Source organism: Benincasa hispida, chromosome 6 (genome assembly GCF_027475165.1).
Source record: "Benincasa hispida cultivar pf3 chromosome 6, pf3_genome.v1.1, whole genome shotgun sequence".
Classification (NCBI taxonomy): domain Eukaryota; kingdom Viridiplantae; phylum Streptophyta; class Magnoliopsida; order Cucurbitales; family Cucurbitaceae; genus Benincasa; species Benincasa hispida.
In genome coordinates this window covers 12,901,972-12,928,548 of record NC_143483.1, presented here as the reverse complement: position 1 = coordinate 12,928,548, position 26,577 = coordinate 12,901,972, and the positions used below count along the sequence as shown (strand labels likewise).

The window sequence follows — 26,577 nt, the reverse complement described above, 5'->3', positions numbered from 1 at the left end:
TGAAACTGATGCACTGATATGGTTTTTTGAGTTTTGGCTGTTTAATTCTCTTTAATTTCTCATTTAAATTTGTAATTGGCTCTTGCTTGATGAGCTTTAATGTGTTCCCAAGAGTCTGTAATTTATTTGGAATCATTAGAGTAGAAATTAAGCTGTAATTCGAAGAAACAAACAAAGAGGCTGAGTTGCAGTTCCAGAAAAATCAGCCTCTGTTCTTATCATCGTTGTGGTTCCAGTTGCTAAACGATCGTCTAGCTTCAGATGCTACACGATGTGAAGAAAAGCTAGACGATCGTATAGCAATGGGCGCTGGTTGTTATGATGTTGAACGCTAGACGATCGTGCACTTGCGTGAGCTAAATGATGCGTTCAATTTGCTATACGATAGCATTAAGCGATCGTTTAGTTTTGGCATGGGAATTAAACGATATGTTGAATTTATTATATGATGGTACTATACAATCATTTAGCAATGATACGCGCTAAGCGATGCAATGAAGTGCTACGCGATAACGCTGAGCGATCGTTTAGATGTGGAGCTAAGCGATCGTATAGACGAAGTGCTAAGTGATGCGTTGAAGTTTCTATGCGATGGAATTAAAAAAATCGCTTACCTACGATATTGAATGATGCGACGATGTTCTATACGATGGAGCTAAGTGATCGTTTAGCTACACGACAGATACTGAACGATGACATGCAGCACTAGACGATTGTGTTAAGCGATCGTTTGGTTCTATACGATAGAACTAAGCGATAGTGATGAAGAGCTATATGATAGCCTTGAACGATTGCTTACTTCGATTGTTTATCTTTGATCGGGGGCTAAATGATGCGTTGAGTTGCTATGCGATAGCACTACACGATCGTTTACCTCTATGCGGGAGCAAGGCGATGCATTGAATGCTATGCGATGGCATTAAACAATCATTTACTTTTTCGCGCGCTAAACGATCAAGCATTTACTAAACGATTTGGCAAAATACATGATGATGGTCGTCATTGCTAAACGATCTGACTTAGCGAGATTTTAAGCGAGAGCGAGGGAAGCCAGTTCGACCAGTTCTCTTGAGGTTTGGTTCGGTTCAGCTTCAAATGATTTTTGGTTGGTCCGGTTCAGTCTCTGCTGGTCCGATTCAGACGGTTCGGGTCTGGTTCAAGTAGTTTTGGAGCAGTTCGAGCGATGTTGAAGCTGTTTTTGTAATAGTTAGACTTTTGCTTGCTTGTTTTTGCTAAAACTAAAACCATATCAGTACGTGTTTAATTATTTATGCATTGGATGTATGTTATAATTAAATCTTTTGTGGGCATATAGTATGCCATTTAGATTTAAAATCCCACCATAGGAAGCATGTAACATGCATTAAAAGTATGTTATAATTGTTATAATATATAGTATGCATGTTAGGGTTTCTTGTATTTAATATAAATGTTATATTAAATTTGAATGCCTCATGTAACGTTGTAGATGTTTAGCATGTCTAAAATTTTATAAGTTGTTATAAAATTGGGATAGACATTTAAAATCCATAAACAACGATTGCATGCTTCACGTATGGTTGACCAACCTGTTTTAATTTTTAAAACTTATAAAACTAGGGCCCCCCCCCCCCCCCCCCCCCCCCCCCCCCCCCCCCCCCCCCCCCCCCCCCCCCCCCCCCCCCCCCCCCCCCCCCCCCCCCCCCCCCCCCCCCCCCCCCCCCCCCCCCCCCCCCCCCCCCCCCCCAATCAACCGATATATAATCCTGTTTAAGGATGGAGGTTCTTAAGTTGACGGTTTACGGAACACCTCCTACTTGTGGATTATGACCAAATAATTGAGTGTTGGTAACCGGTTTTATGAGCATACGTGAGTGATGTGAGGTAATAAAATGGTTTATCACCAAGTCATCGTAGGTTAAAATCCAATTATAAGAGTTATACTTGGATAAACCACATAGACTTAGGGTTGTTTTATTAGCCGAAAAGAACCTAAGTATAAATCTACCCAAAATAGAACACTTCAGTGGCAGTTTAATAACTTCTATATGATAAAGTTATTAGAAAACTTTAGAGGAAGATTAATAACATATACGATACGTTATTTTTAGCTCTCACATCTCTAAGAGTTCACAATCCAGATTTAAGCGGTACTTCGTGTCACCCTGGAAGTGACCTCCATTCGGAAAGTATTTTTTAGCTTAAATCTAGATTTTGGTGAACAAGAGGAAGTTGTTCAAATATAAATCTATTATACAATATATAGATTTCAACTGCCACGACTCCACATAGTTTACACCATGAGATTCATATGACGCTTCATGTCACCCTAGAAGTGGCCTACATTCGAAAAGTGTTTTGTATGAGTCAATATCAAGGTAAACGGAGGAAGTAGTTCATAGTAAGTGGGTGAAGGATATGTGTCAATATATCCTATGGTCTCCTCCATTAGTCTGAACCGTGAGATTCCTATGTTGTGCCTGTTGGTTTGCTTTAGGTGGCTTTTTGCTAGTTGTTTAGCGACGGCTATCCCTTCAGAGGGTTGTAACATAGGATTCGAAACAACACAGGCTTCAGTAAAATGAATAGGGTCTTATAGTTCCGTTTTGGATGTTGTCTTCTATTTCGGAGGCAAATTCATACCGTCCTATAGGATCTTATCACACTTACAAGAATTACTAAGTTGTTAGTAAAGATCTTGACAGAAAACGATAACTAAACGACTATAGGAATAAGATTTATTCCGAAGACAGTAGGAATAAGAGTTATTCTGGGAATAGTGTTTGGTCAAAATTTTTTGTTTTAGTGAAGGAGTATCTGACTGCCTCTCGGTAGCACATATTCTGATTCACTAAAATATTATTGCAAATAAACAATGGTTATGGGTACATTATTGCTTTTGCTAAAATTTGATTTTAGATTTAGTTACAATTTGCTAATTAGAATTTGTTTGAATTTTATCAGCACATCGAATTATGTAATACTCGCTACTGATGTACATAAGAGTAAAATCAAATCAACAAACAAATTACTAGCGGTTGATTATACCAAAAGAGTTTTAATGGAGGATTTTCTTCTATCTCCCAACTCATCTAAAATTATGAATTATGTAGATGAGGATGTTGAATTCGAACAACAAGATAAATATGATTTACTTGTTATCGAAGCATGTTTAGTGGAAAACGATAAAATCTGGATAATTGATTCAGGTGCCGCTAATCATGTATGTACTATCTCACAGGAAATAAGTTCCTAGAGACAATTGATAGAAGGTGAAACAATCTTTAAGGTAGGGACCGGGGAGATTGTTTCGGCCAAAGCAATGAGAGATATGAAGTTATTTATAGGAGATAAGTATATTTATTTGAAAAATGTATATTATAATCCTTCTATGAAAAGGAATATAATATCTGTCTCCTATTTTCTAGAACAAAATTATAAAGTTTATTTCGAAAATGGTGAAGTGTTCATCAAAATGGGAAATAAATAGATTTGCTCTGCAAAATTAGAAAATAACTTGTACATGTTAAAACCAACAGAGGTCAAAGCTATTTTGAACATAGAGATGTTTAAAACTGATGGGACTCATAAGAAGAGAAAGATTTCTCCAAATTTCTATCTTTGGCACTTGAGACTGAGTCATATAAATCTCAACAGGATTGAGAGATTGGTTAAGAACGGTCTTCTAAATAAGTTGGAAGACAGTACATTACTACCATGTGAGTCTTGTCTTAAGGGTAAAATGACAAAAAAGATCTTTTTCTGGAAAAGGTCTTAGAGCCAAAGAACCCTAGAGTTGATTCACTCAGACCTTTATAGGCCTCTAAATGTTAGAGCAAGAGGAGGGTTTGAATATTTCATTAGTTTTATAGATGATTATATCAGGTATGGGCATATTTACCTAATGCACCAAAAGTTTGAAACTTTTGAAAAGTTCAAAGAGTATAAGGCTAAGATTCAGCACCGATTAGGTAAAAAGATTAAACACTTTGATCGGATCAAGGTGATGAGTATATGGACACAAAATTCCAGAATTATTTGATAGAACATGGAATTCAGTCTCAACTCACAGCCCCTGGCACACCCCAGCAGAATGGTGTGGCAGAGAGGAGAAACAGAACCTTGTTGGACATGGTTCGTTCCATGATGAGTCACATTCAGTTACCAAATTCTTTTTAGGGACACGCATTTGAGACTGCGATGTATATTTTGAACATAGTTCCCTCGAAAAGCGTTTCTGAAATGCCTTACGAGCTTTGGATGGGATGTAAAGGAAATTTACGTCACTTCAGGATTTGGGGTTGTCCAGCACATGTGTTGGTGCAAAATCCTAAAAAACTGGAACACCATTCAAAAGTATGCCTATTTGTAGGCTACCCAAAAGAAACTAAAGGTGGTCTCTTTTATGATCCTCAGGAAGATAAAGTATTTGTATCGACAAATGCAACCTTCCTGGAGGAAGATTATATAAAGAACCATCAACCTCGCAATAAGCTAGTAATAGAAGAAATGTCAAGAGAAATGACAAATGTATCAACAAGAGTTGTTGATCGAGCAGGTCCTTCAACAAGAGTTGTTGATAGAGCAAGTCAGTCAACAATAGTTGTTGATGAAACTGATACTTCACATCCTTCTCAAGAGTTGAGAATGTCTCGTCGTAGTGGAAGATTGTGCAACAGCCTGACCGGTACATGGGTTTAATTGAAACTCAAATCATCATACCAAATGATGGTTTAGAGGATCCGTTGTCTTTTAATCAAGCAATGAATGGTGTGGACAAATATCAATGGCTTAAAGCCATGGACCTTGAAATGGAATCTATGTATTTCAATTCTAGCTGGTAAGGTACAGACCTACAAAGCTAGACTTGTGGCAAAAGGGTTTACCCAAAGAAAGAGGTTAGATTTTGAAGAAACCTTCTCTCCAGTTGCCATGATAAAGTCTATTAGAATACTCTTGTCCATAGTCACATTTTATGATTATGAAATATGACAAATGGATGTCAAGACAGCTTTTCTGAATGGCTATCTTGAAGAAAGTATCTATATGTCTCAACCAGAAGGGTTTATACAACAGGGTCAAGAGCAAAAAATTGCAAGCTTAATCGATCCATTTATGGATTAAAACAAGCTTTTAGATCCTGGAATATGAGATTTGACGTTGCGATCAAATCTTATGGCTTTGAACAAAATATTGACAAACCCTATGTCTACAAGAAAATCGTCAATAAAACTGTCGCTTTTCTGGTGTTGTATGTTGATGATATTCTATTCTTTGGGAATGAGGTAGAATATCTAGCTGACGTTAAGAGATGGCTGGCTTCACAATTCCAAATGAAAGATTTGGGAGAAGCACAATATGTTCTTGGAATCCAAATAGTTTGGAATCGCAAGAATAGAACATTGGCATTATCTCAAGCATCTTATATAGACAAGATGTTGTCTAGGTATAAAATGCAAAATTCCAAAAAAGAATCTTTACCTTTCAGGCATGGAATTCACTTGTCTAAGGAGCAAAGTCCTAAGACACCTCAAGAGGTTGAGGAGATGAATTGAATTCCATATGCATCTACAGTTGGGAGTTTGATGTATGCAATATTGTGTACTCGTCCCGACATATGCTATGCCATAGGAATTATCAGCAGATTTCAGTCTAATCCTGGTCATGACCATTGGACTGCTGTTAAAAATATTCTCAAGTATCTTCAGAGAACAAGAGATTATATGCTCGTGTATCTTCCTCTAGGAAAGTTGCATTTGTCGATACAAATACTTTATCTTCCTGAGGATCATAAAAATAACCATCTTTCGTCTTTTTAGCGTATCCTATAAATAGGCATACTTTTGAACGGTGATCCAACTTCTTAGGATTTTGCACCAACACTGTGTTGTACATCCCTAAATCCCGAAGTGATGTAAACTACCTTTACGTCCTCTCCATAGCTTGTAAGGTGTTTCAGAAACATTTTTCGAGGGAACCATGTTCAATATATACACTGCAGTCTTAACTGCGTGTCCCTAAAAAAAACTTGGTAACTAAGCATAACTCATCATAGAACAAACCATGTCTAACAAGGTTTTATTTCTCTTTTCTGCTACACTATTTTGTTGAGGTGTGCCAGGTGTTGTGAGTTACGATTAGATTCTGTGTTTTATCAAATAGTTCTAGAATTTTAAGTCCATATACTCACCACCTCGATCTAATCAAAGTGTTTTAAGCTTTTTACCTAATTGGTACTCAACCTCAGACTTATATTCCTTGAACTTTTCAATTATTTCGGACTTATGATGCATAGGTAAATATGCCCATACCTTGAATAGTCATTAACGAAGCTGATGAAATATTCATACACTCCTCCAGTTTTAACATCCATTGAACCACAAAGGTCTGAATGTACTAGCTCTAAGGGTTCTTTTGCTCTAAGACATTTTCTAGAAAATGATCTTTTAGTCATTTTACCCTCAAGACAAGATTCACACGGCGGTAATGAATTTTGTTCTAACTGATTTAGATGATCGTTGTTCACTAATTTCTCAATCTTATTGAGATTTATGTGACCAAGTCTCAAGTGCCAAAGATAGGCATTTGGAGAAACTTTCCTCTTTTTATTTTGAGTCTCAACTGTTTTAAACATCTCTATGTTCAAAATGACTTTTACCTCATTAGTTTTAACATGTAGAAGTAAAATGCACCTGTCTTCTATAAATAACTTCATATCTCCCACTACTTTAGCTGAAACAACCTCCCCGGTCCTTACCTTAAAGGTTGCTTTGCCTTCTGTAAGTTATCTCCAGGAACTTGTTTCCTAAGAGAAAATACAGATATGATTGGCGGCAGCTAAATCTATTACCCATGTCTTTTTATCGTTTTCCACTAAGCATGTTTCGATTACAAGTAAATCGTATTTATTTTGTCGTTCGATTTTTGCATTCTCATCTATATAGTTCAAAGCTTTAGATGAGTTGGGAGTTAAAGGACAACCTTTGTTAAAATTTGTTTTGAATCATCATTCGCTAGTAATTTGCATGTTGAATTGATTTTACCATTTACTAATGTGGAAGCAAGTATTTTAGAAGAATTCGACATGTTGAAATTTTAAACAAATTCTTATTAGTAAATTGCAACTAAATCTAAAATTAAGTTTTAGCAAAAAGTAATAATATACCAATAATCATTACTTATTTGTAATGATACTATAGTGAGTCAGAATAAGTGCTACCGAGGGGCAGTCAAATACTCTTTCACTAAAGCAAGACATTCTTGACTAAACACTATCTCCAGAATAACTCTTATTCCTATAGTCGTTTAGTTACCTTTTTTGGTCAAAAATTACTAACACTTAGTAACTCTGTAAGTGTAACCCTCCATTTTCAGACTTTAGAGGTCGGGCCTAACGATGCTACCAAATTGGAGATTCAAGGTTGGGAATGGGCCTAAGAAATCCTATCTATTTCTGGAGTTTGAGTTGTTCCGAATCCTATGTTACAACCCTTCGAGTGGATAGCCGTCGTTAAACGACTAGCAAGGGCCACCTAAAGCTAACCAGCAGGCACAACATAGAACTCTCATGGTCCAAACTAACGAAACAAGACACGTTGACACATATCCTTCACCCACTTACTATGAACTACTTCCCCCATTCACCTTGATCTTGACCCATGCAAACACTTTCCGAATGGAGGTTACTCCCAGGGTGACACAAAGCGTCATATGAATCTCACGGTGTGAACTTTCTAGGGACATGAGAGTTGAAATCAATATATCATATATTTAATTTTTTGTTGAACAACTTCCCCTTATTCACCTTGATATTGACTCATGCAAATACTTTCCAAATAGAGGTCACTCCCAGGGTGACACGAAGTGTCGTATGAACCTGGTGTGAATTTTCTAGGGACATGAAAATTAAAATCAAAATATCTCATTTTATTTTACTATGAACAACTTCCCCTATTCACCTAAATCTTGATTCATGCAAACACTTTCTGAATGGAGGTCACTCTCAGGGTGACACAAAGTGTCGCATGAACCTCAATGTGAACTCTTAGGGACGTGAGAGCTATATCGTATATGTTATTAATCTTCCTACTTAAGCGTTCTTAATAACATATCATATACGTTATTAAATTCACACTGAAGTATTCTAACAACATATCTTATATGTCATTAAATTCCTACTAAAGTGTTCTACTAATTTTTTAGGTATATTTATACTCATGTTTATTTCGGCTAATTAAAACAACCCTAAGTCTATGTGGTTTATCCAAGTATAACATTTATAAATGGATTTTAACCTATAACGTTGAGATGATAAATCGTTTTATTACCTCACACCACTCATGTACGCTTATAAAATCGGTTAACAACGCTCAATTATTCGGCCATAATCCCTAGGTAAGAGGTGTTTCATAAACCGTCAATTTAAAACCTCCAGCATTAGATAGGATTATATATCGGTTGAGTTTGTAACCGTGATTTATAAAATAATGACCTATTTTAACTATTAAAACAAATGTTTAACCTACGTGAGCTTGCAACTTATCTTTGTTATGGATTTTAATGTCTAATTCAATTTTATAACAACTTATAAAATAGATATGTTTTACATCCATAACATACATCAAAGGAATTCAACATTTAATATAACACTTACATTAAATAAAAGAAATCCAAAACATGCATACTATATATTATAACAATTTATAACATATGTATAACACATGTAATATGCTTCCTATGATGGGATTTTAAATCTAAATGGCATGCTATATGCACAAACATGTTTTAGTTTAAATATAGCATACATCACATTTAAACAACACCAATATGGTTCAACTTTGGCAACCTAAGCAAGCAATAATAACTAAAACATTGCAAAATAGGTTCAAAACAGCTTCAAATTTGATATGGACCGCATGAACTGATCTGAATCGACCAAATCGCCCAAACCGGACCCTCAAAGCTTCAAAAGTTGTTAACTGGTCCAAGGATGGTTGAATCAGATCAGATTGGATGAAAAATGGTCGAACCATCCCTCTCCCGCGTGAACCGGCTCAAACGCATGCGTTGCTAAGCTAGGATGAGCAGCATTGTAACGCTCATCCCCACATTGCAACATCTCGAGCTGTATAAGATTAGCGTTGCAAAAGGCAACGTTGCAACTCTGCCTAGGAAGAAAGCTCCTCACCAGTTTTGCTGCTCGACCTTGCTTGCTTCAAACTTCAAATTACAATTTAATTTCGACTCTATTGACTCCAAATGAATTACATACTCTAGAGCACCCATATGAGCTCATCATCAAGAGCCAATTACAAATTTAACTTAGCAATCAAAGATAAATCTAATGCCAAAGCTGATTAAAACACCATATCAGTCCCCAAACATGTAATCGTAGAAATTCACCTACCAAATTCAAATTAACGTTAATTGAGTGCTTAAATCATGCTCGGATAACAATTGATAGGATAAGTAAACATGCAATGGAAGCAAACAGAATCAATAAGCACTCTAATTACATTTAATTTGAGTTCTAAAAGCATGCAATAATTTTTCAAAAGAGGGTTTCAAATATAACATACCTTTGAAGAATTCCTCCAATTTCAAGCTGCTCTTCACATAATTCCAACTCCAAATCAGCAGTGAACTACCAAGAGATTTTCTCTACTATTCTCAGTCTTGAATTTGAATGGTGGAACTCATAATTGAGCTGAATTTATGAAGGAAATTAGGTGGGTTTTCTGTGATGAAGAACACAGTTGCAGAAAAAACTGGTTTTTTGCAACCAAATCTCTTTTAATCTAAATAATTAAGGAGTTTTAAATCTTTCATTCATGCAGGCACTCAGAATCTTAGCTGAAGCCACCTCCATGTTCAAGATTAAGTGGGATAGATGGTTTAATTTAGGAGAAATAGATGGTTTAATTTAGGAGAAACACCTCCTACTTGACAAATTATGGGAAATTCCCACTAAGAAATTAAATTCCAATTTCTAATTTCCAAATTTAATTAATTCAAAAATTAACTAAAATTTAATTTAATTAATTCAAAATTAATTAAATACAAAATTTCTAAATCCAATTTCTCAAATTGAATCAAAATTGAAAATTAATTTTATTTTAATTAATTAATTAAATAATGTAATATCAAATATTAAATTAATCACACACCTAATTTTAAACATGAATCCTATTTATGTATTTAAATATTATAAACTCTCCAATTTCGTTGAATTTTGATAAATTAAACGTTAATTAATTATATCGAATATAATTATAGAAACCCTAATTTGAGTTTGAACTATTCACATCCAAACCCTAAATTCAACTTGAACATTTCAAAATGAAGTTCAATTTGAACATTTCAAATTGTGATCATTTCAAATTCACTCAATTTACTAATTCAAAGTGTTCATATTGTACGAGCTAGTAAAGGAATCTTATGAACCTACAGATCATAAGCTCCAACGATTTGGGATTAATTGGTTGAAACTCTTTAGACCCAATTAATCAATATTTGTTAACTATCGAGTCGCACCACTATAGCTCGATAGTTGCACTCTCCTCACTGTAGATATATTTGTGTCCACTTGATTTAACCATAATCAGTAAGTCAACCCTTCAAAGGTTGTTCGTAATAACAGTTGGGTCAATATATTGCTTTACCCCCGAAATTACATCTTGCTTCTTAAATTCCACTGATTCTTTAATAAACAATTGGTTTGTCATTCAATCACTAAATCGGATCCCTCTCGAGCCAATGAGAGAGTGGGACCCCTTGTTCAAGACCTGGATTCAACACTTAAAAGATCAACCTTTCTCCTATCCCTAAATTGGGTAGGCGTGAATTTCATCTTGCATCCTATGTCCCCAACTATCTACCCATTCTTACCCCTGAAATGGGAGACTTATTGAGTCGGTGTTGTTGAGCCAACTCTCACCTATGCAAAACTAAGGATAATCCCGAATAAAGAAGGTTATAGTTAGCTCAGGATTAAGATCGAGTTACCTAGGTAATCTAAGCAAAATAGTCAGTCTTAAACAATAAACAGCATTATAAAGTAAGATGACTTACTTCTTGGTTCGATCTTATGCAAACTCATTGCATAGGGCGCCCCCACTCCTCATGTCAATACATGAACTAATCAGGATCACTTCGTTTGTAGCACCTTACTACAGATTTTAACAAACACAGAATGGGTCGCATCCAATAGTGTTACCAGAATAAGGCACCCAACCTTATTCGTATACTATAGACTGTTTTGGCTATTTACTTGAACTTGATCCATCTTTATGTCTCTATATAAAGTTCAAGTATTCATATAATAGTCATGGATATTAGTTTATTGGATTTAGTCTTTACAAGTGTAATTTACAAATTCAATAACAACTTTATTGAAGAAATTTTAAATAACAACTTTATTGATAATAGAATATGAATAACTTTACAAACTACGAGTTTTAGGACATAGAACCCAACAACCAGGGAGATTTTACACAGAGTGCTATATTTGCAATTCTTTAAAAATATTGTTTACACTTAATTATTACCCCTAAAAGTGTTATCCATTGTAATTATCCCAAATATTACTTTATAATTGTTGGTGTCAAATTTTTGTCAAGAAAAAATGCATCTGACCTCCACGGACCACGTGACAAGGGAAAAGAAGACCTACAAAACAAAGAAAAATGGCTTTAATGACTAAGTTAGGAAGAAAATTGAAAAATAGAAAAGAAGTCAGAAGTTTTAGTTTAAAATCTAGATCCTAGATCAAGTTCGAGATGTCTCATATTGAGTTAGTGATCTACTTAAAGGGAGAATGAGATAGTGTTTACCTTTTCCTCTTATGCTAAGGATGAAACGTATCTTTCCTAATCCTAATAAGTTAATATTAGATATGATTAGATAAATCCAGTTTATCTAATATTTATCTTCTCTTTATCTTTTTTTGATTTTAGACCTATCTTGTGAGATCCAAATTCACATACAACAAAAACATATATATTATACCTAGTAATTGGTTCAAAATATATATTTTTAGATTTTGTGAACCAAAAAATCAATCTCTTTTAATTGTATATATGTTTTTTATTTTATTGAGTATATGTTATTGAACCAAAAAAGTATGGCTTGGTTATCATAATTTATTTTTTCAAACCTTTTTAAATTTAGAAACTATAAATTGTAGTTTCTATAGCCCACCTAATTTGAGGGTTTACTAAGATAACTTAATAATAAACCGAATAAATTTAAATACTAAAAATAATTAAACTATTAACTAATTTTTTAAAATATAGTTTTTTTTTTATTTGGCCCAAATGAAATTTGAACCAATGAAATTTAATCTTGTACTTATGTCAGCCTCGTTTGAAATGACCACTTTTAACTCTAAATGGTACCTCCTTCCTCCTTCTTCAGTTCCATTTTTGTGCATTTTTTTCTGTATTTTTCTTTTTTCTTCTTCCTTTTTTCAACGTTTCTCTTCCTTTTTTTTTTTTTCCCTTTTTTCCTACGTTTTTCTTCTTTACTTTCTTCTTTTCTAGGTTTCTCTTCTTTCTCCTTTTTTCTTCATTCTTCTTCTTCTTTTTTCCTGCGTTTTTCTTCATTTTCTGCTTCCTTGTGTTTTTTTTTCGCCCTTAGGAGGGAGCGAGAAACTATAGCAAGAAACTAGATCGAGAGAAGAATCCGAACAAAGAGAAAAAAAAAATTGTAATTGTATATGATGAGGAACTAGAGGAATGAGCAAAGAAGCTAGAGAGAGAGGAAGAATCCGAATAAAGGAGAAAATCGAAGAAAACATTGTAGCTATGTCTGATGCCGAACTAGAGCAAGAAACTAAAGCGAGAGGAAGACCGTTGTACATGTATTTTGAAATCAAATGTGTACTCTCGCATTGCCTGACATTAGCAGAAGGTCATTTTCCATTCATTTTTTAACCTTGGACCCTTTTTCATTTGAGCCTTCAAAAGATATCATCCATTCAAAAATCTTCATATTAAAAGATGCTTTAGGAAGCCCATAAACCCTAATTTCTCAATCTCGTATGTTACTTGAAGTTCTTCCATTCAAATCTTAGATTGTTGGTGAAGCAAAGCCCATTTTGCCACTTTAGCTACTACTGATTTGATTCTGTAACAATCAATCCTTCAAAAATCGACAGAGCCCCTAAGAAATTACAGAAAATTGGTAAATTTGAGCATAGTTTCCTCCTTTTCATTTTTTAAAATAGTTGAAATTAGTTTCAACATCCGTATTAAATATTGGGGGAATTCATCTATATGAACCATAGAAAGAGATGGAACTACTACACCACTTCGTCGACTATTAAGAGTTTGAAAATGACAAATATAATCAAGAACCTGTGAGATTCATCACCTCTTTGTTTCTCTCACTCCCTAATCGCCAGCACATAACAATAAAACTCTTAATCTCTTTACTACGCAAAGTGGTAAAAAAACCAGAATAGTAAATCATCAAAATGCCTCACCTCCTTGGGCCAAGACATACAATAGAAAGGCATTCTTTGCCAATTTTGTTTCCTCACCATCTGGCATTCTTAGTTTTCTTCTGATTTACTTCTACTGAGATTACCATAAGATAAATTAGAACAAGATACTGCCATCATCTCCTTGAAAAAATTAAGGGACATCACACTCTTAACGAGATAAGTGGGTTATTTCTCTCATTATCAACCAGTTAACAATGGGAAAAATATCCTATCTATCTTATAAAGAGATTGAGATCTATTATTTTTCCAATGTGAGATTCCCAACGTTCTTTTATACTTTTATCCTCTTTGTTGATAAAGCTTGTTGTTTTGTAATTAGCCAGGTATAAGTCAACCCCACATTTAACTGATTGTTGAAAGAAAGACCCTTTCCCTACTGGCCATGTGAAAGTAAGTTTTAATTCTTTTCAGGTTCTACCTGACCAATAAATTCATTGGTGTTTCCATATAAGAAGCTTTATTGTGTTAAATCATGGATTGTGTAAGAATTAAGATGCATTGTCCTCATCTGCATACAATATCTCAGTATCTTGTCCAATAAACCAAATTTAGGCTGGGGTTCATTCTTCATTGTGTCCTCACCATGCTCGCTGAAAGTTTATTCAAGAGTTCGAATAACTTTTCAAATTTTGTAGGATCTGAATAACACATTCAATATTATTTTTTCACCAACTCCTTGTACATTTCATTTTGGAGCTTATTCATTGCTTTTGTGCTCATCTTATATGCCACTTTTCTGCTCAAGAAAATTTTAGTATGACTCAACATTTGATGTTCTGATGTATAGCTCATTTGTTTCAAAATATAAAATATATTATCCATTTTTCAGCTTCATAAAGTGCTCTTACATACTTGAGTTGTTCTAGTCACTATACAAGCCATTGTTGTCTACAAAAATCCAATTTTCCTACTGCTTTTTAAAGATCATTTATTTCGCTTGTTCTCCACAAGTGTTGATCGTTTTTGTTGCTTCACAGGTAATGGACATGGCCTGCCACCAGTAATGATACAGCCAAGGGACATTGATGGTATTGCAAAGGTCTCCTTGCCTGTTTTTGGATTGGCTTCTTATAAGCTGAAAGGATCGATATGGGGGCAAAATGGCGTCAACGAGCATCAAACGGCAAATTCTCTCATGCAGGCAGCAGATAAGTGGCTGAGATGAGGAGCCTTGAAGTCATTCAACCTGATTTTTCAGTTCTTTGCATCACATGGGACTTACTGGAGATGACAGGAGATGGCTCAAGATATGTGTCTACTTCAATGTTGCCCACTCAAACTACCAAAATAACGAACTCATGCCCGTATCGACTATTCGACTTGCACTCAGTACTGGTAAGATACAATTTTACTTTGGGTGGTCTCTTCTTTCTGGGAATAAATTTCATGGGGGCAGTTAAGAAAAAAGTTCACAGCCACTGGTTACAAACATGTGTAAAATGGGGGGAGAAAGTAATAAAACTGTGAAATGGAGAATCAGTGTTTTTTCCCCCTTGATTGATGTGAAACCTTCTGGGAATAGTATTTTGTTTGTTTACACCAAATTAATTGTAAGAAATAAGAAGATTAAAATAAAATAGCAACCTTGTCAAGATTGAAAAAAGAAATTTAAGTCCATGTAGATAATAATTTTGTTATTAAAATTTATGTTAATTTTTTTCCCCTAAATTCAGGTTATCACTTCCAAATATGCCTTAATTTTTTTTTTCTTTTCTATTCAAAATCACTCTAAATACTCTAAAATGTGTCTTTAATCATTCAAATCAAAATTGATGATAAAAAAATTATATTTAGAAGAGAAATCGAACGATGATTTTAACAATTTTGAAATCACCCCCAACACGCATTACAATATTATGTAATGAATGCAGTTTCCTTCGATGGGGTATATGCATATAAAGAAAGCTACCTTTTTGTTTTTACTCTGCCCATGATGCTTGTATTATCTGATGTAAGTATATAACACAGTAATTTCATCTCCCATAGCTTCTTTTTATGCCAAAATGAAAAAGATGCCCTTTTAGACTACACAGAGCCTAAAATTCAAGCCTTGTTTGTATTTAGAAGAATCATGGTTCATTGATTTTTAAGAACCAAATAGGAATCATAGTATTTGAAGCAATCACTTACACTAAAAGAACCATCTTTTGGAAGACGACGTCTTCTCCGCTGCCTCGTCTCTCCTACTCTCCATTCCCTGCTTTAAAGATTCAAACCTTTTCCTGCATCAAAATCGATGCAAAACATCAGTTAAAAGTCGATAATTACCGAGTTCCTGAAATCATATTAACTAGTTGTTAAAAGCGTGAGGACTGATGTTTTTGCTAAGAGTTACATCAAAATATCGAGTGATGAAACATAAATCATCCTTAAAAATAAAAAATCTTGTGTATTTTGAGAAACATCCTGATTGTAACTAGGCTTTTCGAACGAATAGCCCAAAATTTGGATAAAAAATGGAATGTTCTTCACTTTTTAAAACTAAAGTTTTTTGGACCTTTAGCTTACGTCACAGTGAAATTACCAAAACAGATCATTGTGCATGCCTAGAGCGTTACTCTTGTTCTTGCTCCTCTAACTCCTCAAGAGTTCTCTATTTTCTCTCATTTTTCCCGTTCTCACTCCTGCATCTCACTTTCTGTATTTTCTCTTGTTGTTCATTCACACTCCTCCTATCCTCACTCTATGTATTTTCTCTTGCTATTCATTCTCGTTCTCGTTCTCATTTTCGCTCTTTGCTCTTAGCTCTCGCTTCTCCAGCATGCACGCTTAACAAGGTCGTTCAGGTAATTTTTCGCTAATGATGGTGCAAGCAAAATGTAGGTTTAAAAAGTAGGGCAAATTCCATTTTAGGCCCAAAAATAGGTCAACCGTACAATTAACTCATTGTAACACTTATATCAACCTAAACCAACTAATAGAACTCTTCAAGAAAAGAGGCCTCAATAAACTAAAGCATAAGCTAAAAAGAAGATCAAGATTACTTGGTATTGGTGAGCCGACCGTGCAAACTCCATCTTTGACGGAATCCTTCAATGCCTTCAACATCACTAGAAAGAATGAAGCGTCTGCAGATCAAAATAGATATACAAAGTGAAGTTAGGGACAGAGTACTGTTGCAATTGAGTCCTAGAAGTAAAACGTGAACACTGCCAGACCAGAAACAAAAATCTATATGAAATATTCTATGAATTAACACGAACATTAAAGAATAAGCCAAAAGGAGAAAGAATATATAGGATATTCTCTTCACAAAGGTTACTGCAAACGGTTGAAAAATAATCCAAGTCTGCATCAATAAAGATGAGTAAATGCAAAAACATTGTGTTTGCATCAGACGAGACACTAATTCCATAAGCCAACTGGCTTAAGTCCTAGCCATACCATCCCTTCGCCAACTGATGCTAACCAGATTGCTGCCTCACAGACTATTAACTCACCACAATCATTCTCTCATTCTTTTACACAGCTGCAGCTCATAGCCTCATCTTCCTTTCCTTTCAGCCTTGGGGATTTAGCTTTTTTATGAACTAAACATGGCATTTATGTTATGGAAATTCTAGCCCAACCTCCTCCCTCTAAAACCTAAAAATCACAAACTACTGCTGGAAAATACCAAAGCTTCAGAGAGAACTACAGGAGTTATATACATCGATCCACTATGACAAATCAGCCACCTTAGCTATTCGAGAGGTGCATCGAATCACCAATGAAGTTCCTAACTTGGAACGTAAGGGGCTTTAATTCTGGGAGGAAACGTACCTTGGTTTTTCAACACAACTCTAGTATTGTTCTCCTACGGAAAACATAGCTATCAGCAATGGATTCCTTTCTGATCAATTCCATTTGGAGCTCTTCTTGCATTTTCCTTTTTCTACCAGCTTCTAGAATTTTGTCTTGCAGACTTTTGGTTGGTCTTTTACTTGAGAAAATTCCATCTATGACATCTTGGCATCATTGTTGGCAGGTCACCCTTTTGGTGGAACAAAAAAGACAATTTGGTTGGCTCTAATGCGTGTTTCTTTTGGAGTTTATGGGGCGAAGGCTTTTTTTGCAACTCTTTCTCTTTTGATTGTTGAATGGTTTCGTTTTGTCTATGACTTTTTCATAGTGTAAAATAAAGCACTCTTTCTCCCCATTTAGCTTATCCTAATTGACACATTTTTTGTAATCACCTTTAGGTATTTGGGGTTCTCCCCTAATTTCATTCATCAATGAATTGTTTCTTTTGCCAAGAAAAAAAATCAGAAACCAAGAATGTCACAAGATCCACAATTTCTTGTCCCACTCATGGATTAATCTTCAAAAGTAAGAGGGTTCATTTCTAACCATCATATCCAATCCATATCAACACGTTGATCAACAAAATAGCAACTGACTTACCCATTCAGTTGACTTTGGCACTGGATGTTCCAAAAATGGGGTACTATCGGGTCGGGTGAATTCGATAATAGAGGCTTGTTGGCATTCCAGCCTTCCTTCTCCTTTCAGGGCCTACCCAAAAGAGAATCCAGTGTTTCTTGGTCGAGTTTACCAAGGCCACCAAAAAGATCTACAGAAGAGGTATCCTTGAAAGATTTTTCGTTTTACACTTATCAACCTTGTTAGTTTTAAGAAACGCAGAGGGAATTTAATTTGTATTGATATCAACCAGTTTGATAAAACTAATGTAAAAAATTAACATGGGGAGAAAAAAAGCTTCTACCACAACATTCATGATTGATAATAATATGATTAGAGATAATAACCCTATTACTGAAGAGTGCTAGCATACCTCTCCAATGTTGTAACTTCTGATTCAAGTTGCGTAGCCCTTTCCCTTGCTATCTAGAGGCATTGATGACCCTATTTTATAGCACCTCGAATTTCCATTGCTATGAACCTTAAACCAGAGCAAGTGAGATTAAAAAAATATGCAAACGATCGTCTTACCCGCTTTTCAACACACTTTTGATATACAACTATTTCATCTTGACAAAAAGGCTCCTTTCAAAGCTGTCAAAGAGCGTCTCTGATTTGTGGAAGATATGGGACGAGAATCTTCCCGGACAAGCCAAGGCAACAAAGTACATTATCGATACCATCATTCATAATGCTTTTTTTTTTTTTTTTTTTTTTTGTGCAAAGATTTACATATTATATACACATAATAATTTTTCTTTCCTCGTTGCAAATTGGAAACACCTTTTGCACTCTCTATGAATGGGTTTATTTTTTGTACACCCTATGATTGGGGTCCTCATATACCTTTGGATATCTTCGGATATTTCATTTAATCAATTAAATTGTTTCTTATCAAAAAAAAAAAAAAAAAAATCTTGACAGAGACTCAATATCATTTATTTGCAAGTGCCTCCAAAGAAAAATCAGAAAGCAAGCTTAAACTAATGTAGCAATATAATATCAACTTACAAAAGATATCCACAAATATAAGCAAGGAGCCAAACTTACATAAAAAGAGATTCCTCAATATCCCATCACATAAATTGACACCTTCAAGCACACGAGATGCAATTTCAGGTGGAATGATAGGCGATGGTGGCACCATCATTAAACCATCAGCAACCAAAATGGTTTCTTCCATGGTTTGTTGCGAGTCGAGTGAAGCCAAAATGGTGAAAATAGTCAATTAGTGCTCTGTTTCAGCTCAAACAAATTCAATGACCAAGTACAACAATCATATGACCTCTATCTATACTTTTGTATCAGACATTTAATTAGACGCACATAGGAAAATTAAGATAATTAAACAGCTTAAGAGGGAAAAAAACAATTTAAAAGAAAAAACATAGGAGAGTTAATGGCCCTGATTACACAGAAGGACACACAGAAATAGATTATTTAAAAGAAAAAACCAGTTTAAACAATTTAAATAAGGACATGAACCAATACTCAAACCATAATAATTACTGTGAATTTTGCAATTCGAGGTATTAACAAGGATGGGCAGAGCCCCCAAAGCATCAAATGTACAAAGACTCGTTCTTTGTTACCAAATTCTTTTTTTCTTTAAGAACTAGAAACAAAAACGGAAATTGAAACCCGTATTTTCAAAAACACCTATAATAACAATAATGTAGAACATATTATCAGAAACTACACCAAGTTACAATATTTAGCAGAAGCAATTTATTCCAAACAATTTCTAAATTAATCAACAGGATGGGCAGAACTTCCTGCTTGAAGACGAGGGAGCTGCTTGTTAATGCTGTCGTCATCAAGCCCAAAAAACAATACATTGAAAACGAGCCTGAAACATGGGTGATGCGCAACGACAGGTTGCCCAGGTCTGTGGTCGTCACCACAGCTCATGGTTTGTTACATGGGATAGCAAGGGCCTGAGGGGAAGAAGGGAATTTCTCCATTCTTCCTACTAAAATCTAAACATCTTAAATTAATCCACTTTAAATGACTCAAACTCCGTCTATTTATCAACTTCTTTTAAACAAAATGTACAGCAAGTGATTATGATCAAGTACATCCAAATGACTTGACACATACCCTTACAAGTTGAGATCACAAGGACATAAACTTCAAAAAGCAATGAAAGAGTGGAAGATGGGAACCCAACAAAATTGAACTTACACAAAAAGAAGATATAGCGTTTCTTTTTGTAAAATTTGTGTTTTTGTTATCTGTTTTTTCTTCCGTCATTTTCTATTTTTATCTTAAACCTTAGAATTGAGCTTGAGATTCTAATTGTCTCCATACACTGCGTCTTTGAACTATATTTGTTCCAAATCAGATCAATCCCCTTCGTAACTCTTTAAAAACAGAGTCTGGATCAGCAGAAGGTTAGATATCTTCTTTAATGATGCTAAAAGCTACAAGTCAATAATAGTTTCTCAAGTCAAAGGGTAAAGAAATAAGGATGTTTACAGATATGAAGTCCAACTAAACGTTTAAACTCTTAACCATTTATACAGGATGTCGGAAATCGGAAATATTCTGAAGTTTGGTAATGCAATTTCATTAAGAGGATAAACTTTATTTCATTGGAAAGAGTTGAGCATTCTTCTCACTTTTGCAAGCCAAAAATCAGCAATCTTAACATCACCATTCGCAAAAACCAACCCATCCCATAGCTTCAAAATCACAATGAACCAAAAACCAGCAATCTTATCACAAAAACAAGTAAACTGATCTCTTTCCTCCCAATAATTATAATATACCCATAACAACCAAATCAACTCTAAGATATCATCCAGAAATGTTGTACCAAAACTATATTTTTCTTTTCAACAGCATCACAAATCAAACAATCAAGCAGGTAGAGGGCTTGATACTTGCGAACCCAATTTCTTCTTGGCACTCAGTCTCTCCATAAACTGGGGATTCGCCCGCAACCTCTCCTTCACATACAAAGTTCGAGCATCCTCTACTAGTTTGTTGGCTTTTCCGGCTTCCTCAATAAGAGAAAGAAGAGTCCTAAGACAATCCTTCCTATTTTCCTCTCTATGTTCAAACCTGAGAAATACAATTGAGGTTAGAATCCAATGTAAATTTAGCTTAATGAAATGTAAACTTGACAAATCGTAGCATAGGCTACAAAGTATAGCAAGATCTAAGGGTGGATTGTGGTCAAGATTCCTCGAAGGAGGGAAATGATTAAAAAGTCAACTTGGTTTACACCCTCACATGCAGATAATTAAGAAAGAGGAACTATAATGATAATGTTTTCTTCTAGTAGTCAAAGAACGAAGAAACAGAGAATGAAATGTGAAAATCTGTCCTATTTATCTTGTGTCATCAGAAATTGGCATCTCTATTAGAAATGTCAGAGACATTTTTGTCCTACTAAGATGTGTCAAACCCCAAAAAGTAGTCCAAGGAGAAAGTATCAGCAGAACTAAACATAACAACATACAGTTGTTGACCTTACCTCTCACTAGTAATCGTTAGCTCATCTTTCCCAGGATGATAGCGCTTGCCAACCAACTCCCTCAGTCGACGAAACTGATACTTTGATAAACCAAGCTCCTTCACAGTAACAGATAATTTTACTTTCCTGTTTTTGGGATGCCATGCATCCCCACCTGGTGCAAACACAACCCTTGTTTGCCACCTGAGAATTGGCCCTTCACCTGGCGGGTCATCCAAGTCCTTATTTGGCACATTAGTTTCATCGAACTTTGGGGGGCCTTCTGCCTCCATCATCTTTCCATATTCCATGACCATCTGATCCTCGAATTCTTTAAACAGATTGTAAGCTTCCTCTGGTTCAAGCTCCCCCTTTTCACACAAATCCCCGAGCTCATTGAATTTTGCCTCTACTTTTTCCTTCATATCATCTAAAATGAACAGTTAATTACCAAGAAATGGGATAAAGTTTCATTGGAAGAGAATTTATTCAAGACGATAATGATTACCATGCATACAACACAAAATAACAATGGTAGATGATTGCACATGTTAAACTGAATGGATTAAGCAACTACTACAATCACCTTAAAACAACATATCTTGTTTCCCACAAGATTTGGAATTCCGTAGGTTTGAACAAAAAGTTAAATAATTGGATAAGAAAAAAAAATTAAATGATATAAAAATAAATAAATAAACACAGTACAACTAGTTAGTACAGCTATAATAGGAAATCAAGCAATACATGAGAGACTAGATCATTTTTAATAAGAAAACGCTATATACTACTTACATGGCTTAACGATAAAATACATCATTAGAAAACAATAGACACCAAAGATTCTCTCTCTTGAAAATCTGGATTCCTCCATTTCTCAAATCCTAATGGTAGATTGAATGCTCTTTTGGGGGCATTTGATTTGGAAGTTTAAGATCCAAAAAAAAGTTAAGTTTTGTTACTAAACTCTTTGCTATAGGAGTTTTAATATGGCAGGATGAAGATAGCCTCCAAAGAAAATTTTCTAATTGGGCTCTCTCCCTCGTTTGCAATTTCTGTTTAAGGGAATGAGGAAACCCTAGATCACCTACTCATCCACAGCCATTGGAGTGTTTGGCTGGACTTAGGCTGAGAAGAAGAGCCAAGGCTCATGCAAATGAACCAAGCATTTCTGTGGCTCTTTTAGGGAGAGAAATGGAAGGATTTTTTGAAATGCTACTGCTACCAAGGTCTTTTATGGAATTATGTACAGTATACCACTTATCGGTGGTGTTCACAAGAAATTCTTTGGTAATTATAGCCTCCATTTGATTTTCCATGATTGGAAGGCTCTCATGTAGGCGGTTCTCTTTCCCCCACCCTTACGTTGTTCTCTTTTTAAGTTCCTTTGTTTCTTATCCTACATCATTTTCTTTATCATACCCACTGAATGGTGGAAATTAAGTTCTTTACAACCAGGCAGAAGCACAAATCGAAAGAAAATCAATTTCAACTGAAAAAACCAGTTTGGCTCAAACCAGTTTGCATCTGCATAATAGTACTCTATGCTAATGGCCACAAATGGGGGTACAGATTCCAAGAAAAAGGTTGAACATTTTCAGATAAGTGGAACCAACAATTTAAATTGGAGGGGTTTTACGAGTTTCCACTGAAAATCGGGCTTACCACTAATTATTTTCCTTTCAGAGGTGCTTATGATTTTACAAAAGGATGACATAAGGCTTGCAATTTCTGCTGAGGGGAAAGAAGACACTACACAAGTATTACTATTACTTTTCTCAAGAGAAGAAGAAAGTGTAGTAGCAAAAGAACGTTAAAAAACATGCATATAAGCATTGCATTGCATCTGGCACACATGACAGCCATAAGATGAAATCAACAAATGGTGAGGCATGAGATCAACGAATCTAATATGATTAACCCATTTCAGAGCCAGTTTGGAAAACAATAATTTAGAATCTATGTGATATTGACGTACAACCATCATAGCTAATTAAATATGATGCAAAATGCAGTTACAATCAGTCGATATGAACCACCAGAAACAAATAAATAGAGTAAACAATGCCATAGACTAAAATTTTATAACCTTTCACTTCAAAAGTATAGTCTGGAAGAGATGTTTGAACGTAGGGAAAGGGATGTACATCAGAAACTAATCCAAGAAGGCCAATAATAACACAAGAAAGATGACTGAATGTTGCAACTAACCAAAACAAGTGTGTACGGGAAACAGGCAAACCTGGAAGGAGCTTGTCCCAACTGAGCATATCCTCCAAAATCGCTTCACACTCCTTGGTGTCCTTCAGGATCCCATGATTCATGCCATCCTGAACAAGCTCGTCCCATTTTTTGTCGTCCATGTTGAAGTATTCATCTTTTACCATTCTTTTCATAACTATATCCCTAGCATTGTAAAGATCGTCAATCTCTTCATCTGTCTCATACAATTCTTCAAAATCAGATTCAAACTCTCCATCCTTAACATCATCCAATGGTTTCATTCGTAGTTCTTCAACAAGTTCATCATCCGTATCCTCATGTTTTCCAACCAATTTCCTCTGAAGAATAGCTTCAAGAATTGATGGAAGTGCTTCTTCATCACCTTTGAAGTACTTATCTATCCGCATTTTCAATTCTGGGGGCAGAAATTTAATGAATCAAATGGAAATTGTTATAACTTTGAACTCCCATGACTTGTGATAAAGTCACATTGAAAAAATTACTTGAGCAAATATAACAAGCTCAGACATCAATTACAAAACAAAGAAATTAAAAAAACTCAAATGTCACCGAATCTCAAATTGGAAGCATTATATCATAAAGACAACCAAAAGTCATAACTGTTTGTCCAGTATAACGATCTGCAAGCTCTTGAATAAAATAACTAATTTAGATGCAGACGCCAGTTAAACAAAATCAACTTGCTCTAAGACTTTAACATTAGAACCTATCTAACAAATTCATTTCCCTCAAGCAAGCAAACCTTCCGACTTTACAAATACAATTTCACTTTCCTTAGTTTAATTGCAGAAATCAAACATCAAATAGAACGTTCTCATTGGGGAAAATACCTTCATTACTTACATCTTGAACGTCCAAAGATACTTCTTTCTTCTGAGTGGGCACCAAATTCGCTTCGGGAACAATTTGGGAATCTTCATTTGGCGGCGAATCTTTTTCGGAGGAGAAGAGCCTGAATCGAGACGTCGCCGGGGCTGAAAGGAAGAATGGAGGACGGACATTGGAGGTGTAAGCAGGAGAATGAAGAAGATGATTGCGTGCTCTGAGAGAGAGGTTTCTCAATAGAATCCATTTCATGGTTGTCTCCTCTAGGGTTTTAGAGAGTGAGGCTTTTGCAACTCCTGCTCCAGTTGGCCGCCATTTACAAATTACCTACGCTTGTTCCAAATTTAACATAATTATTATAATCTTATTTTTCTTCTTTTCTGAAATTCAAAATTTTATTTTTAAGCTCTTTTGTCTCGAAATATAAATTTTAAAAAAATAATAATAATTAAAATTTTAGAATAATTTTTTAAAAAAAAGTCTTAAAAGTATAGTTGAAATATTTTATATTTAAAAACATTACTAACATTAACTTAGGCATGGTATAAAGTATTAAGGCATTACTTCATTTCAAAACAGCCTAGCTCATGAGATATATTTTCTATATTGAAGTTGAAAGTCAATCTCCCATTTGAAATTCTTATACTAAGAAAAAAAAATATTACTTTTTAATATTTGAGCTGAACTTTCGGATTCTTTCAAATCCCCCAACCTATAGATGTTCGGGAAAAAAAAAATCAAACATAATCCCATAAATGGCCCTGGAAATTAAACAAATATGAAACTCTCCAATATAGACATAACTAAAAGATTTAATAAATTGTGTAATTAAATGTTAAGTAGAAAAAGAGTCCATAGCAAAAATCCAAAAACAAATAGCAATCAAATACTAGGAAGCAAGGACACCGACATTGGCTACATGCTAATTTTAAAAAAAAAATAGTCATTTTTTAGTTAATTTTGATAGGACTTGAATATGATCCAACCATACTAGTTTTAGATAAAAGAAAAAGAACAAAATAAGATTTAATGAAAAAAAAACAGATCTAAGATGAATCATGACATAGGTCACTGGCGTAAAGATTAAAAGAATAGAAAAGACTTAGTTATAGTAGGACTATGACTTATGTTCATTAGAGGAATCAGTGGTACTTAAGGAATTAGATGTAACTATAGGGGCATAACGGTAAATTGCCTCAGCTGTACTATGTAACTATAGGGGCATAACGGTAAATTGCCTCAGCTGTACTTACAAGCTATCTGTGAAGGGTTATCGTAATGTTGATTGGTTGATATGGATACAAAATATATTTGTAGTGAGGAGTATCGGTCTTTAGTGGAGTGCCCATCAGTTAACGGATGGCAGATTCAGTGACTAAAGAGCTTAGTCAGTTATTCACATATCGTTGGAGTTTCAAGGTCCATAAGGTCCCTTGGTAGCTTCAAGTTGAGAATCATGGGGTTGATTTGAAATGTTCAAATTGACAAGAGAAAATTCAATTATATATGATATAATCAATGTGATGTATGAGATACATCAAATGGAGGATTAATCTAAATGTGATTTACATTAAGTACCATAAAATTCGATTATATTTGATTTACATTAAGTAGCTCAAATTTATATATTATCTATATCTAAACTAATATGAAAGCTAAAATTCAAAAAAAGAAAAAAAATCTCTCATTCACTCTTATGACTAAATTAAACCTCTCATTTTCGATTAGATAATTCCTCTATTTTTTATTTTCTTCTTTTCTTCCGTTCTCTAATTTTCTTTGCTAGAAGTTTTGTTCCAAAATTAAATATTTATATTTGATCTTACGAATTTGACTTTTATTATTTTTTTAATGACTAAAAAATCAGAGAGATTTAATGCAATTTTTTAACTCTTTTTCAAGCAAATTAATGTGATCCCGGCATATAAGCAGATTAATGTGATCCTTGCATATAAGCATATTAAAGATTGAGAAAATACCACAAATGATTCTCACAAAGAGGGAGGAGAATGACGAAGTAGCAGACTATTGCTCTCGAAAGTTAAGCAATTTAGTGGTCTTATAAGTTTTTTTTTTTTTTTTTTTTGTTCACTTTTCAATTTTGTAAATATAAATGCAAGTTTAGTTTAGTGATTCTACTTCTGGTTTATTTTTTTCAATTTTG

General features: G+C 34.7%; 1 protein-coding gene and 1 pseudogene across 2 annotated transcripts; both read right to left on the bottom strand.

Annotated features, from left to right (window-relative positions):
- Window positions 1-14,274: 14,274 nt before the first annotated feature.
- LOC150035422 (uncharacterized) lies at window positions 14,275-19,067 on the bottom strand (annotated as a pseudogene). The gene is made up of 5 exons (XR_016529950.1): window positions 18,935-19,067; window positions 18,258-18,328; window positions 16,468-16,551; window positions 15,614-15,705; window positions 14,275-14,854 (listed from the first exon to the last, which is right to left on the bottom strand). The product of XR_016529950.1 is annotated as an uncharacterized LOC150035422 (transcript).
- Window positions 19,068-20,450: 1,383 nt separating this feature from the next.
- LOC120080306 (uncharacterized) lies at window positions 20,451-24,774 on the bottom strand. The gene is made up of 4 exons (XM_039034941.2): window positions 24,419-24,774; window positions 23,587-23,982; window positions 21,366-21,774; window positions 20,451-20,950 (listed from the first exon to the last, which is right to left on the bottom strand). Exons 1-4 carry the CDS (start codon window positions 24,663-24,665, stop codon window positions 20,746-20,748), a joined length of 1,257 nt encoding a protein of 418 aa, XP_038890869.2. The 5' UTR covers window positions 24,666-24,774; the 3' UTR covers window positions 20,451-20,745.
- Window positions 24,775-26,577: the final 1,803 nt, after the last annotated feature.

Coding starts and splice junctions, on each gene's coding strand:
- LOC120080306 (XM_039034941.2), bottom strand. CDS start 24,665: ATGAAATGGATTCTATTGAGAAACCTCTCTCTCAGAGCACGCAATCAT. Junction 23,983..24,418: donor TCAAGATGTAAGTAATGAAG/GTATTTTCCCCA, acceptor TTCTGCCCCCAG/AATTGAAAATGCGGATAGAT. Junction 21,775..23,586: donor TTGGGACAAGCTCCTTCCAG/GTTTGCCTGTTT, acceptor TGTTCATTTTAG/ATGATATGAAGGAAAAAGTA.